General features: G+C 33.6%; 3 protein-coding genes across 3 annotated transcripts; 2 read left to right on the top strand and 1 right to left on the bottom strand.

Moving 5' to 3' along the window:
• The first annotated feature begins 5,481 nt into the window (after positions 1 to 5,481).
• LOC145028449 (stellacyanin-like) lies at positions 5,482 to 6,320 on the top strand. The gene is made up of 2 exons (XM_078977143.1): positions 5,482 to 5,677; positions 5,775 to 6,320. The coding sequence occupies exons 1-2, from the start codon at positions 5,512 to 5,514 to the stop codon at positions 6,176 to 6,178; spliced, it is 570 nt and encodes a 189-aa protein (XP_078833269.1). The 5' UTR covers positions 5,482 to 5,511; the 3' UTR covers positions 6,179 to 6,320.
• Positions 6,321 to 6,512: 192 nt separating this feature from the next.
• Positions 6,513 to 8,056, top strand: LOC145028450 (protein mago nashi homolog). Its single transcript, XM_078977144.1, has 3 exons — positions 6,513 to 6,800; positions 7,100 to 7,276; positions 7,695 to 8,056. The coding sequence occupies exons 1-3, from the start codon at positions 6,570 to 6,572 to the stop codon at positions 7,752 to 7,754; spliced, it is 468 nt and encodes a 155-aa protein (XP_078833270.1). The 5' UTR covers positions 6,513 to 6,569; the 3' UTR covers positions 7,755 to 8,056.
• A 2,099-nt stretch (positions 8,057 to 10,155) lies between these two features.
• LOC145028448 (cyclin-U4-1-like) lies at positions 10,156 to 11,205 on the bottom strand. The gene is made up of 2 exons (XM_078977142.1): positions 10,721 to 11,205; positions 10,156 to 10,608 (listed from the first exon to the last, which is right to left on the bottom strand). Exons 1-2 carry the CDS (start codon positions 11,104 to 11,106, stop codon positions 10,332 to 10,334), a joined length of 663 nt encoding a protein of 220 aa, XP_078833268.1. The 5' UTR covers positions 11,107 to 11,205; the 3' UTR covers positions 10,156 to 10,331.
• Between the last annotated feature and the right edge of the window lie 2,500 nt (positions 11,206 to 13,705).

The raw sequence follows: 13,705 nt of genomic DNA, 5'->3' as shown, positions 1-13,705 counted from the left end.
AGCCGCAAACCCCTTTGGACGTGAACCTATTGGCCGTAAACCCATTTGGCTGACTTATCAAGTCGATAGGGGAACTTGCCGAGTCTCCCTTCCTGTTTGTTTGTCGATATCATACATGGATTCCAAGGCTTAGATCTAAAGCCCTAAGGCACCTAGAAGGATAAAGTTTCCAAATTTACCTTCTAGAACTGTTCCAAACGCTCTAAGGTCCTTAATAAAGGTTGGAAAGCTCCAAAACTTTGCCATTTGGTCCAGAACTCTAGGGATTCGAAATCCCTCCTTTCCAGAAAGGTTCCTAGTCCTCAAAACGTCCCAAATATGGAAGATTTATGGACATGCATGTCCAATGCACATCCCTACGTCAAAATGGCTAAAAAGAGGGAAATATGCCTTAAACCATTACATGGCGTCCTTACTCGACCAAAAGCCATATCTAGCCCACCTTGTGACCATTTTGCTCTAGAGATTCATAAAGTTACAAACTTTATGAATCCCATGCATGCATTCAATAAGAAGGATAGGAAATGAAGAGTAAACTCAAGATCTAGCATTATACTTTAATAAAAATCGAGGCTTGAAGACTTACAACAGTGCACAAGATGATTAAGCTCAAGGATGGGTGCTTGGTTTGATGGATCTCCTCATTATCTCCTTCTTCTTAAGCTTCAAATCTTACTCTAGCTCACAAAATGGAAGAGGATAGGGATTAGGGTTAGCATCGACGTTCTTAGTGTTTGGAGGCTGATGGGAGGTCAGCCTCAAGGCTCATAAGAAGATTATATAGGGTGCAAACCCTAAAATTATGGTTTTGTCTTAACAGCGCCTACTCACCGAGTCAGACTTACAACTCTTCGAGTAGGGTGTAGATCCCACGCCGCTGAGATGACTTCTACTCGACGAGTTGGACTCCCAACTCGCCGAGTCCACCACCAAAACCCTAGATCTTACATAAATTAAGTAATAACTGGAACAAGTGTTACAAATTCACCCCTACCACTACCACATAATATCATATCATAAACATACTATCAGGCATATCTGGGTGCCCGACCTACCCTTTGGTTTATTTTAATTGGTTACGAGGCCTACTTCACCCCTCCTACCACTACCACATAATATCATAACATACAAGCACATAAGTCGCTACAGATAGTAGCATACCAGACAATTATCACAAAGACAATCATCTCTGCTATAAAAAACTACTTGTGGGCCAACATTGGTGCCTTCGATCGACTCATACAGGGAAGGCAACTCACCTCGCACTACTGAAGTCCCGTAGATAAAACTCTAGCTGTTGGATGACAGATTCCCAAACTGTCAGCATAAAAGCCTCACCCAATTAACAATAGGGTTCCAATACATAACCATAAGTCCATGCTTAGGGTAAAAGACTACTTTACCCCAACCTAGCTTGATCCTCGCCCAAGGCCCAAGCACACACTCTGAAGGCCTAAATGCCAAATAATGAACCTAGGCCCAACATATGGCACGATTTTCCAAATTGGGCCCAAACCCCTCATATAGGCCTTACCCTAAAGCCCATCCAAATTTCCTAGTCAATATACTTGTTATTAGGTGGCCCATCAAGAATCCCAAAACATTTAAGCCCAATAGAAAAGCCCAACACAATTAGGGTTTTCACATAAAATGACGATTAGGATTAATTAAAAACAATTAATCCGTTAAGGACTTAATCAATTAAGTCCATCATTCTACTAGGTTAATCATACGGTGTCGTCGGGCGTAATTCATAATTCAATTCCAATGGTCCAAAATACGGGCCCGAACACTCCAAAGTTAACATATCAAAAATTAGGGTTTTCTAAACCCTAATTACGGTTTCCAACCCAATCGCATTCCAATTATACAAATGGCTAAGTTTTTAGGTTAATTAATGTTAATTAAGTCCGACACTACCCACTACCACCTCGGGTAGTGGTGGTCAATAGTGGCAGCCACCACCTCGCACTGGTGGTGGTTATGATTCTAGACCAAAATACATCAAAATCATTTCAAATAATAGTCGAACCACATGTAAGATCACACATCCAACCAAAGTGGCGGTTGGTGGCAGCAAAATAGCGGCGTGAGGTGGCAGCCACCACCTCATAGTGGTGGTGATGGGTTTCCTTGATTACTTCGGCAAAAAACTCCCCTACCCATGAGCCTTGTACTGAAGTTAGAGCCTACAAAAGATGAGATGTGTGTTGAATGGTGGATTGTTAGCTCGACGTGGATTGATTGCCCTGATTTTCCTGACAATGAAGTTCATAGGGCACCTTCCATAACACCATCACCCAAAAACTCCCCTACCCATGAGCCTCGAGAAAATAAGGCACAAATAGATGATCTATCTCTCCGCCACCACCACCACCTTCGGCCACTAACCCATCAATTGATAAGGATGGATTATTAGTGACTTGAAGAACGAGTTCGGTCAATTGAAAAATGAGGTCCATGAATGTCGCGAGCATTTGCAGTCTCAGGGGGAGCGTTTAGCAGAGCATGAGGCTGCTTTACCCATGGTTCTAAAACTTATCGATAAGACTCCCGGAGACGATGTTCGTACCTCGAAGGGGATGAGGGTAATATTTTAATTATTTCAATGTTTATGGTCGTTATGTTTTTTGCATCGTTTACAAGTATATATTATTGAACCATACAAGGATACTACAATGACAATGAGTTATGGGAGCATGACTATGTCTTCTGCACCCCCGAACAACCGCTGAATGACGACCCTGAACATCCGCTGAATGACGGCCATGAGAAGCCGTCTCCGGTTATTCACTCGTCAGATGTAAAAGAGATTCCACGGGATGAATACAAACGTCAACACCTCTTAGACGTTCTAAGCGCCAAAATGTTATGCGTATATGACATAAGTCTCCACAGATACAAATGAAGAGGAAATGTGTTACATGGCAACAACCGGCATCGTTGAACAATCTTTTAGATCCTAACATACACACTGCTTATAAAGAACGAGATGGCTCACTGTTGTTTGGTCACAATTATTCGAGCGGTTTTGCTACGCTTGAGTTTTGGACACAGTTATATGCGGATAGTCATGGAGGATGGTTGTCATGTGATGTAAGTAATATAATTATTTGCTTATTACATAATACGCTTCTAATAACAATACTTACTTTAATGCAAAAAATATTAATTAGCAACACATCATGATGTGGATATCATTGATGGTATAACGTATAACGGACGATGCTCGGTGGACGGTTGTGCTGTCAACTTTCAACACGAATACATTTGACTGGAGTGACATGACTGACAGATCCGTTTACCCAGCTTGGGCAGAGTGTGATACAATATAATTTTGTTTGGATTACATTACTTGAGTATTTATATACTAATTATTATTTCTAACATTTTTTTATAGCTTTACATTCCAATCAATATACCACATGCTCATTGGTTTTTGTGTGCTCTGGATTTGAAAATATTCCAAATGACTATATACGATAATCATTGGAAGGGAGGCTACTGTTCGAAAAATGAGGATTGGTTCATAGGTATGAGAGCTCGCATCCACAAACTGCTAGTGGGAGTCAACTACTGGGGTATCGAACCAACAGATTCAATCTCACTTGAGAGCTTCAAGATGACCCTCGAAAATTCCCTAGACGTACCACAACAGATTGACAACAGAGGGGATTATGGGGTATTTTTGTATTGGTTCTTGGAGGCGTTGATCATGGGGAAATCGATTGTAGATGGTAAAACCACCGGTCCATGGGCTATGAGTTATAAAAAACGACTACCAGAAATATTTTGGGGGTATAAGGACAAATATAATTTGAAGAGTAAATTACACAAATCGTCCCTATGGTTTGGGGTAATTTGCACGTTTGATCTCTAACTTATTTTTTAACTCAAAAGGTCCCAACTGTTTGTTTTTGTTGCATGCTTGGTCCCTGTCTTACCTAAAAAGCCTATTTGCCATTGATTTTTTTTAATTTATTTAAATAAATACAAGCCTAATCCCACTTCCACCTCACACTACCTGACTTTATCCCTATCTTATTTAAATAAATTAAAAAATCAAGGTCAAAATAGTATTTTTAGGTAAGACATGGACCAAATGCACAACAAAAATAAACAGGAGTGACCTTCCAAGTTAAAAAAATAAGTTAATGATCTAACGTGCAAATTATCCCAAACCATAGGGATCATTCGTGTAATTTACTCTAATTTGAACATCGTATCTACTCTAATAAATGAATGTTTTTTTGTCACTTGTCACTTGAATTATTTTTTTCTCATATGTCATTTTGTAAGTTTTTCTATTTTTATAAATTCTACATAATATTTTAATATAATAATTGTAATAAATATAGTAATAAATAGATATCAATGTTATTAATAAACTTATATTTTAATTTCAAAATATTCTCAAAAGTAAAATTCATTAGTTTTTTTTATGTTTGTTTATTTAAATTATTTGTTTAAATTTAAAAGATAAACAACATTTTCATTATAATAATTTATTATTTTTCTTATAAATTCAAAGTTGTCAAATATTTATACCTATATATATATATATATATATATATATATATATATATATATATATATATATATATATATATATATATATATATATATATATATATAGTAAAATTAACCTATGTAATACATAGGTCTCACAACTAGTATGTAATATGACCTACACATATCCTTTATGTAGTTTATGTATTTATGAGTTGTTTGTTCATTTTAATTGCATTTTATATTTTATACAACCAAAAGTTATACATTTTATGAAACCAAAACTTATACATTATACTCGAACCATGTATTACAAATATATTCTGAAACGATGTATTACATTTTATAAAAGCAAAACTTATAAGAAAAAAAATCAAATATATTCCGGAACCATGGTGTGGAATGACATTCAGAATTCCAGAGACCTCTCCAGAACAATACGGTTAAAAAATGGTTATTTATATCAAAAAGATCGTTATAAGGGTTAGATTACTCAATTTCCCATAACTATTAATCAACTTTCTAAACCTTAAATCATGTAACTAAACCTCACAAATAATTTATCACTTTATAGATTGGACAAACTTTTAGTTTTAAATCAATTTATGCAATGAAATTCATCATTTATCAACTTAAGTTTGCATAAATTGGTGAACGTTTAGTAACGAACTGTGGTTACCTAAACCGTGTAAACAAATATTTGATTGCTTAAATATATATATATATATATATATATATATATATATATATATATATATATATATATATATATATATATATATATATATATATATATATATATATATATATATATATATATATATATATATATATATATATATTCAAATGGATCATCAACCATAGACCAAGGGTCATTTGGAGAAAATGGGTTTTCAAGAAATTAGGTAATCTAATTATATATCGAGCCATTACTTGGATCTACCGATCTAATATATATATAACACCAACATTTCATGTCCTTTTCTATGCCATCAACCACAAATGAGAAGGTCAATATTTCTAGTTGTGGCAGTTTTAGCCATCCTTGGCTATGCATCAATGTGTAGAGCCACAACGTACACGGTGGGTGACACCTCCGGTTGGGACATAGCCACCGATGTCGATTCATGGGCTCAAGACAAACATTTTGTTGTTGGTGACGTTCTTTGTGAGTATCTTTATCTCAAAAAAGAACTCTTATTGTTATACTAATGATTAGTTAGTTACTGTTGCTTTTATTTAAATCTACGCTTTTATTTTTGTAGCTTTTCAATACTCTTCAAGTCATAGTGTGGCGGAGGTGAATCGAGATAGATATGAGGGGTGCAACACGACCAATGTACTACAACCAGGTAGTAATGGGAACACAACATTTGCTTTGACAAAACCAGGAGATAGGTATTTCATATGTGGTAAGCAACTACATTGCTATGCCGGAATGAAGCTTCACGTGGTTGTTGAAGGTAAGGCGGCAGAAGCACCTTCCAGAGCACCACAGGCGGAGTCCGGTGGTGATTCTACAACCACCACCACCACCACTACCACCATCCCTTCTTCAAAAAATAATAATCCATCGCCTATTGTTCGTAATTCATCCACATTTGTGCGTGTTGGGTTTAAGTCACTAGTTTTCGTGGCTTTTACATGTCTTATGTCTTGGATTATGTAGGAATCTTGAATGAATCCAGTGTTATGTTTTCATGTTATGCAACTTATCATTGGAATAAAATTGGCTTGTGTTATAAGGGTAACTTAATTTGTTTGATCATGTACTACATACTAGATTTTCTTTTGATCGCTACACTGTTTAATGTATTTGTTCAAATATAGCACTTAATGTTCCAAAAAATCTCATGATAATAAAAATTTAAAAAGCTAAAGCTTTACACAAACCATTTTAAAATTTAGAATCTGAGAGGAATATTTCCAAAATATATTTTTTTTCTAATACAGGGACGAAACAGCAAATATTATTTATTTATTTATTTGTTTTTTTTTTTTTTTTTTTCAAACGTGTCTACAACTTAAAAATTTTAACCCAAGGAGCCTCCGGGAGAGAAATGGCAGAAGAGGAGAACGGAGCGACGGGCGGCGGGGAGTTTTACCTGAGGTACTACGTAGGGCACAAGGGAAAGTTTGGACATGAATTTTTGGAGTTTGAGTTCCGACCTGACGGGAAGCTCCGCTACGCCAACAACTCCAACTACAAGAACGATACCATGATTCGCAAGGAGGTCTTCCTCACCCCTTCTGTTCTCAAAGAGTGCCGCCGTATTATCTCCGATTCCGATGTTAGTGTTTCTCTTCACCTGTCGATTCTTTTTTTAGCATAACCGCGTTTGTTAGGGTTTCAACAGGCTCTATTACTTTTCGGATTTGCGGACATTATTTGGTTTCTGACTTTAGTTAATTAGTAAACTGTTAGGGTTTTGAATTGATTGGTTGGTAATTCGTTAACTTTTGAGAGATCTCGTCCTAAAAAAACTTATAAAATCAGAACATCAAGGGAAACATATGTGTAACGGATTGAATTTGTGGATCATTGCAAGGGAAACATGGTAATTTGTTGTGGTTTTGGTTTGGTTGTTAGATTATGAAGGAAGATGACAACAACTGGCCAGAACCAGATCGTGTAGGACGACAAGAGCTTGAGATTGTGATGGGCAATGAACACATCTCCTTCACTACTTCCAAGATTGGGTCGCTAATGGATGTTCAGACTAGTAATGATCCTGAAGGCCTCCGCATCTTCTATTATCTCGTCCAGGTATGTAATCCATTTCTGTTATTGATTTCAAACCAAAAGGTCTGTCTGTTTGTGATCACATAAACTGCATCTTGTTTCTGGATTCATGCTTCGCCTGTTGCTCTTATAGGCAAGAACATGAGCTACATGGTACACTTTCAGTGCTTGTAATTTCCAAATGTCCCATTTCTGAATTCTGATTGAAACTTTGGAAAGATGATTAAAGTATTTATAATGGATTCATGGAAATACTTGATATATTACATATGTAACATACATGAACAAAGTTTACATATAAAAGATGATCAGTTTACACCGATTCTCTTTTCAGATGAACATTCTTTACAACATCAATGGAATCATTTTATCCTTATTTATTAAACTTGTATACTTTGTAGATGTCCATAAATTGATTGTAATAGAAGTATTAATGTTTCAGGACTTGAAGTGTTTTGTGTTCTCGCTGATCTCTCTTCATTTCAAGATCAAGCCGATTTAAGAAACATTGATGCTACATCTTGGATTTTGGAACTATGTACTACACTCACCCCAGTTGACTTTCATCTTCATGACTTTGACTCTGTGCGCTTGGTATTTTAACGTTCATAGTTGAGTTCCAGGCATTGCATAATATGGTGTTACACTGGCTGTTATTTCTTTTAAAAAATAACTATTGTCTAATGGTATTCTTTTGTAAACATACTTTTAGAAGACTAAAAACAGGTATTTGATGCACATGTAATGGGGAATTAATATGATCTGATCAATTACTAGTTGCATTTCCTTCATCTCCCATGATCATATTATGTAATATAATGTATTCATGCATTATATCCTTTATGTTTCTAAATTGCAAAGATTTTGTTATATTATATCCTTTTTGTTTCTTTACACTTGATCGATCTTTACTTTTTGGGTCAGTTTTAACCATTATAACTCATTCTAGATAATATCCTTTTGTGCATGTTTTGCCTCACCACAAATATGCATTCCAAAATATACCCTTGTGATACTTGATTGAATAATGGTGATTGATTATGTAAATTTATGTTATTGTTTGACCTAGCTACCCAAAAATATGCAGGTTTTGTACTTTTTAATCAATGTATATTTATGTTTGTATTTATAGACTTTGTACTTTATAGAAAGTAAATGTCATCTGACAATCCATTAAACAACTCCATTGGTAGGGGTGAGCATTATGCAGTTTGGTTCGGTTTTAGGCCAAAATCGAACCTTAAACCGTATGCATGTTTTTTGTAATCTTAAAACTGCAATATGTAGTTTTTCGGTTTTTCCAAAGATGCAGTTTCGGTTTTTATCCGTACAATGAAATTGTGTGTTTAAAACTGTAAGAGACCAAAAGTGAAGCGATTTTGTATTAAAATTTTAGGTTTCATATGGTTGTGGAAAGCATATTTCATTTTTCTTGGAAAAGTTTTCCAAAAAAGCAGATGAGTTTTCATTTTCAGTTTTCATTGGAAAATTTAAAAAATGTGTTTGGTTAAATTTTTAGGTTTCCAATTTTGTTTTAGAAAATTGGAAAACGTGCTTCATTGTGTATTTTTGAAAGTTCTAAAAAACTCATTATGGCTTCAGGCACGTCAAGTTTCCAAAGCTTGTAATTGTTATCAAAATTTAAATAAATGTTGTTTTAAGTAATATATATATATATATATATATATATATATATATATATATATATATATATATATATATATAGTAGCAAGTACATATAGAATTATTACTTAAATATAAAATTATCATCATAAATCACATTTTACAAACAATGAGAGTGTGTGTGGTGTGGTTAAAGGTAAGTGTTTGTGGGTAGGGTGTGGGGTATGGGTAAATAAATGTGGAGAATGGTGAGGATGGGTACGGTATGTGTGGGGTATAGGATATAAATGGCGTGTGTTGGGAGCGGATGAATGGGTTGTAGGTGAGGGTTTGGGGTCTGTGTGTATATATGTGTGTTTATATATTTTAGAAAACTTTTGGAAAAGAAATGTATGTAAAACGATAATTATCAAATTTTCAAGTTCTTTTTAATTTTTGAAAATAGAAGATTTTTTGTTTTTCGGGAAAATTTTAGAAAAGTTATCAGACCAAACGTGTTTTCATAATTTTCATATTTTCTGGATTTTTTTTGTTTGCAAATTAAAGATTTTTTCACAACCAAATGCAACCTTAGGCTTTAACTCATAACACGCAAAGCCCATATTTAATATTTTTACTTTTACAAAATTTTCTCTTTATTATCCATTGATCTCTGTTTTAGATTCTTACTTTTCCTCATCTTATCTCTTGTTAAGTTTTAAAATCGTAACTTCTTCTCCATATCGATCGGTTATATCTCAACAAAAAGGTATGCAACAATTGGATCAAGGGTAAGCAATATGAACATTTAATATATACTAATATATATTTTTAAAATTTTTGTAACATTGTTGGGAAAAATTAAGGATATGCAGCTTCTTACTAGACATATCCACCCCTGATAATAACATAACTAATAATATAAAAGAATTATAATAAATACAATTATTTTTGGGATTTTTACGTATACTTAGAGATGTCTTTCCTCATATTTTTAATCTGTACCTTCGGTTGATGAGATTTAAACGATAACAAGCTCTTACAATTTAGATGCCATCATCAACTTTTGCTTTTGGTCAATAGGTCTTTGAATGATAGACATGCGATTCGTTAATTCTGACTTGAATCAATGATAATTACAATATTTTTAATTAGCTAATATATATTATCATTACTCATTACAAAAAAAAAAAGTTTAAGATGCTACTTTTTTAGATTTCGATAAGTTTTGATGTGATTCAGCAGTAATTGGGAAAGAGTCTTTGAATGATTGAGTCATTAAGATCGATGCGAATTTAAGGTGGATCTAATGACCAAAATTTTTAATCATGTAAAACGCTTGCTTTTGGACAACAATGGAAAGTGTTAAAAAAAACCTTTCTTACTTTAAAGTTTAAACTTAACACATGAAAATTTTCGCATCTCCAAAAAGCCTTAGCTGGAGTCGAGCGCACCGGGTAATTCCCATATATGCCCATCAAACAGCCAGCTGCGGTTGATGATGTTGAGATTGACAATCATCTTCATTGATGATGGCACAATGATCTGCGCCCATGGTAAGAACTGGTGGAGCCGAGCACACAGGAGGAAACCCCATCATCATCTCCGATTGAAGATATGTACAGTAGTCCCGGAATGTCTCCGGTGTGACGTTTAATTGGAACCCCAACCCGAATAGAAAGTCGACTTCAAGCAGGTTAATCTCAACCGTTGATATTCCTCCAACTTTTGCGTAATACGCATTGTTGAAACATCTGAACATTTTCAAAACAACAAATTAATCGCCATTTGAATCCATAATGCACACATATATATAATTAAACGAAGTGAAGTTAGATCAAAATTCAAAAGGAAAAAGGAACTCACATATCATCCATGAATTTGATCGAGATAAGTACACTGGTAACAAGCAATCGGTGAACATTGAAAGAGTTAATCGGCAAAAATGGCTGACTCTTCACGAACCGATCCAGATAAACATACGCCACCACATAGCACGACGGACTGCAATTGGCGTATCTGAAGATCCGCTCCAGGTATTTCTCGATGCTTATATTGGGTCGGATCAATCCGTAGAAGATGGATATCTTCTGAGTGTGTAATGGACGGTTGAGATCGTTCGATTCCGCGGCTCTCTGAAGAAGAGACGATAGCAGGTTTATCAACTTGGGCATCATCAGATCCGCCATTGATGAATTAATTAAGGAGGTTGAGAAAAGATCGAAACACACACACACACACATAAACACCATGTTAATGTGTGTGGTTATATAAACTATGAAGGAGAGAATGCGTTGGGTGTGAGCTGTGTGACCTTTTTGGAAGAATTCATGACATGCATGTCTTCAAGAATCAAGCTCCAGTTAAGTCTTAGCTTGCTTTCTATTCTTTATTAATTTATTAAAAATTAAAAATATCTTTTTTATTTTACTTCTAAATCTGTAATAAGATAAAAGGAAGTATTACTCCAACAATCACGGTCATCTTTCTTATAATATCAGTTATACTTTTTGTGTTTTTTACTTGGGATTTGTTTTGACAAAATGAAATATTATATTATCAGTAAATTTATAAGCATTTAAGTTTTGAGTTTTAACTTCATGTTTTGAACGTTAAACTTGTGAATTAGTATCACAATAGTTATTACATTAATTGAAAAATAATATTTAACAATTTTAAATTCGGACGTGTACAAAATATTAAAGTTGGATTTGGGTTGTAGATCGGATCCTAGTCATGGAGGACCATATCCCTCAAGAGCAATAATCATAATAATCATAATTTTTTTATTTATAGGAGTCGACTGCTTTTATAAATTGGAGAACACGACTCACAAGTCACAAGTATAAAGCTGGTCAATTATTATTCATTTTTCTAAACTAATACAATGTATCCGAATCTAAAAACTAGTAATGAAATTCTTATAATAAAACTTGGAAAATTTTCAAGTTATATTTATTATAATAATCAATTAATCATCTACAATCATTATGATATTGGTAACAACGATATTAGTCAATAAGAATATTAATTTTGTCATTGATGATGAACATTTTGGCATTTGTATAATACCCTAAATGTGGTGTTAAAAAATTCGACCAAAAATTTATTGTAACCAATATGATAATATGGCAACATTGTCCCAACTATATCAAACGTAAACAACATCAACATATGGGTTCTCAATGCTGGAATATACCTACATTAATGTGCCTTTGAACTATCCTATATTTTATTGTATTGGTATATTTATAATTTACACAACGTAGTATGCCATAAAGACATAAGTGGTACATCAACTTATGTGACTAGTAATTGAGACTCCGCTTTGTCATGAATTTTTACATGTTTTTGTTGAATATTAAGAAAATAAGGGAGAGAAAATCGTATTATATATATATATATATATATATATATATATATATATATATATATATATATATATATATATATATATATATATATATATATATATGGAAGAATTATTTGGAAAACAAAAAAAAACTCTAAAAATCATAAAAATATATAAAAAAAAATACTTAAAGATCACAAAACTTTTTAAAAAATTTTTTTATTGAAAAATCGTAGCTTTTTTAATAAAATCACTGAAAAAAAAATCCATTTTTTTTTTTAAAATTGGTTTTTTTCAAAAAAAAAATCAACGAATTTGTAGTAAAAGTTGCGATTTTTTCATAAAAAAAATCAAAAAAAAGTCTTGTGATCTCTATGTATTTTTTTAATGCATTTGTATGATTTCCAGGATCTTTTGTTTTCCATAAAACCTATATATATATATATATATATATATATATATATATATATATATATATATATATATATATATATATATATGGGGACGGAGGATAAAACGAAAGTTGACATATAAAAGGTTGTAGTTGATATTTTACAAAGTTGAAGGTGGAATGGATGAAAATGATATGTTAAAAAGTACAATGATAAAAAAATATATCATTTTATAAAATAAATGTAACATCCCAATTGTCAGATATCATTATTATTCCTTCTAAATTTCAAGTCTTAAGGTCTACTCGATGAGTTGGCGCTATGACTCGTCGAGTAGAAGCGGGACATGACATGTCATTTAATGAGAGACTCGGCGAGTAGGAGCTGGCAAGGGAAACCCTAAATTTCAGGGTTTTTGCACCCTAACAAGGTCCGATTACGCCTCTCAGCCACACCATTAATTTTCGGTGTCCTAGTTTGAGTCAATTGTGAAACAATTCCATAATCCTTGAGATAGTCGTGGAAATCGATATTATGATACTCTCCGCCTCTGTCCGATCGGAACATCTTTGTCTTCTTGCCTAATTGATTCTCGACTCCATGTTTAAACTCTTCACACTTTTCAAAGGTTTCTGATTTATGCTTGATTAAGTAGATATTACCATATCAACTATAATCATCTGTAAATGTCACTTAAAATCAATTACCATCCCTTATGATGGATCTGAATGGTCCACACGCATCTATGTGTATGACATCCAACAAACCCTCACCTCTTTCACAAGATCCAATGAACGGTGATTTTGTTATTTTCCTAAAATACAAGATTCACATTCATCATCTGGCCTTAGGTCAAATGATTCCAACACTCCATCTTCTTAAAGTTGGGCGATGCGTTTCTTGTTAATGTGCCAAAGACGAAAATAACACAAGCATGTCATGTCTAAACCATTAGATGAATCAATATGAAACACACTATTACCTAAGCTATCAAAACAAATCACAGTTTCATACACACCATTTCGCGTCATTTCTGACGAATAACAATAATTAATTAAATCTAATATAATATCACTACTAAGCAAAAGACTACAAGTTCTAATCTTG

This window comes from Lactuca saligna, chromosome 2, assembly GCF_052625555.1.
Source record: "Lactuca saligna cultivar CGN05327 chromosome 2, ASM5262555v1, whole genome shotgun sequence".
In the NCBI taxonomy this organism is placed as follows: Eukaryota; Viridiplantae; Streptophyta; class Magnoliopsida; order Asterales; family Asteraceae; genus Lactuca; species Lactuca saligna.
This window is presented reverse-complemented; position numbering and strand designations above follow the sequence as displayed.

What these genes read in the sequence shown, in the direction of transcription:
- LOC145028449 (XM_078977143.1), top strand. Translation starts at nt 5,512, where the DNA reads ATGAGAAGGTCAATATTTCTAGTTGTGGCAGTTTTAGCCATCCTTGGC. An exon ending in TGTTGTTGGTGACGTTCTTT is followed by an intron (nt 5,678 to 5,774) that starts GTGAGTATCTTT and finishes TTATTTTTGTAG; the next exon opens with CTTTTCAATACTCTTCAAGT.
- LOC145028450 (XM_078977144.1), top strand. Translation starts at nt 6,570, where the DNA reads ATGGCAGAAGAGGAGAACGGAGCGACGGGCGGCGGGGAGTTTTACCTG. An exon ending in GTATTATCTCCGATTCCGAT is followed by an intron (nt 6,801 to 7,099) that starts GTTAGTGTTTCT and finishes TTTGGTTGTTAG; the next exon opens with ATTATGAAGGAAGATGACAA. An exon ending in TCTTCTATTATCTCGTCCAG is followed by an intron (nt 7,277 to 7,694) that starts GTATGTAATCCA and finishes TTAATGTTTCAG; the next exon opens with GACTTGAAGTGTTTTGTGTT.
- LOC145028448 (XM_078977142.1), bottom strand. Translation starts at nt 11,106, where the DNA reads ATGGTGTTTATGTGTGTGTGTGTGTGTTTCGATCTTTTCTCAACCTCC. An exon ending in ATCAAATTCATGGATGATAT is followed by an intron (nt 10,609 to 10,720) that starts GTGAGTTCCTTT and finishes GAAAATGTTCAG; the next exon opens with ATGTTTCAACAATGCGTATT.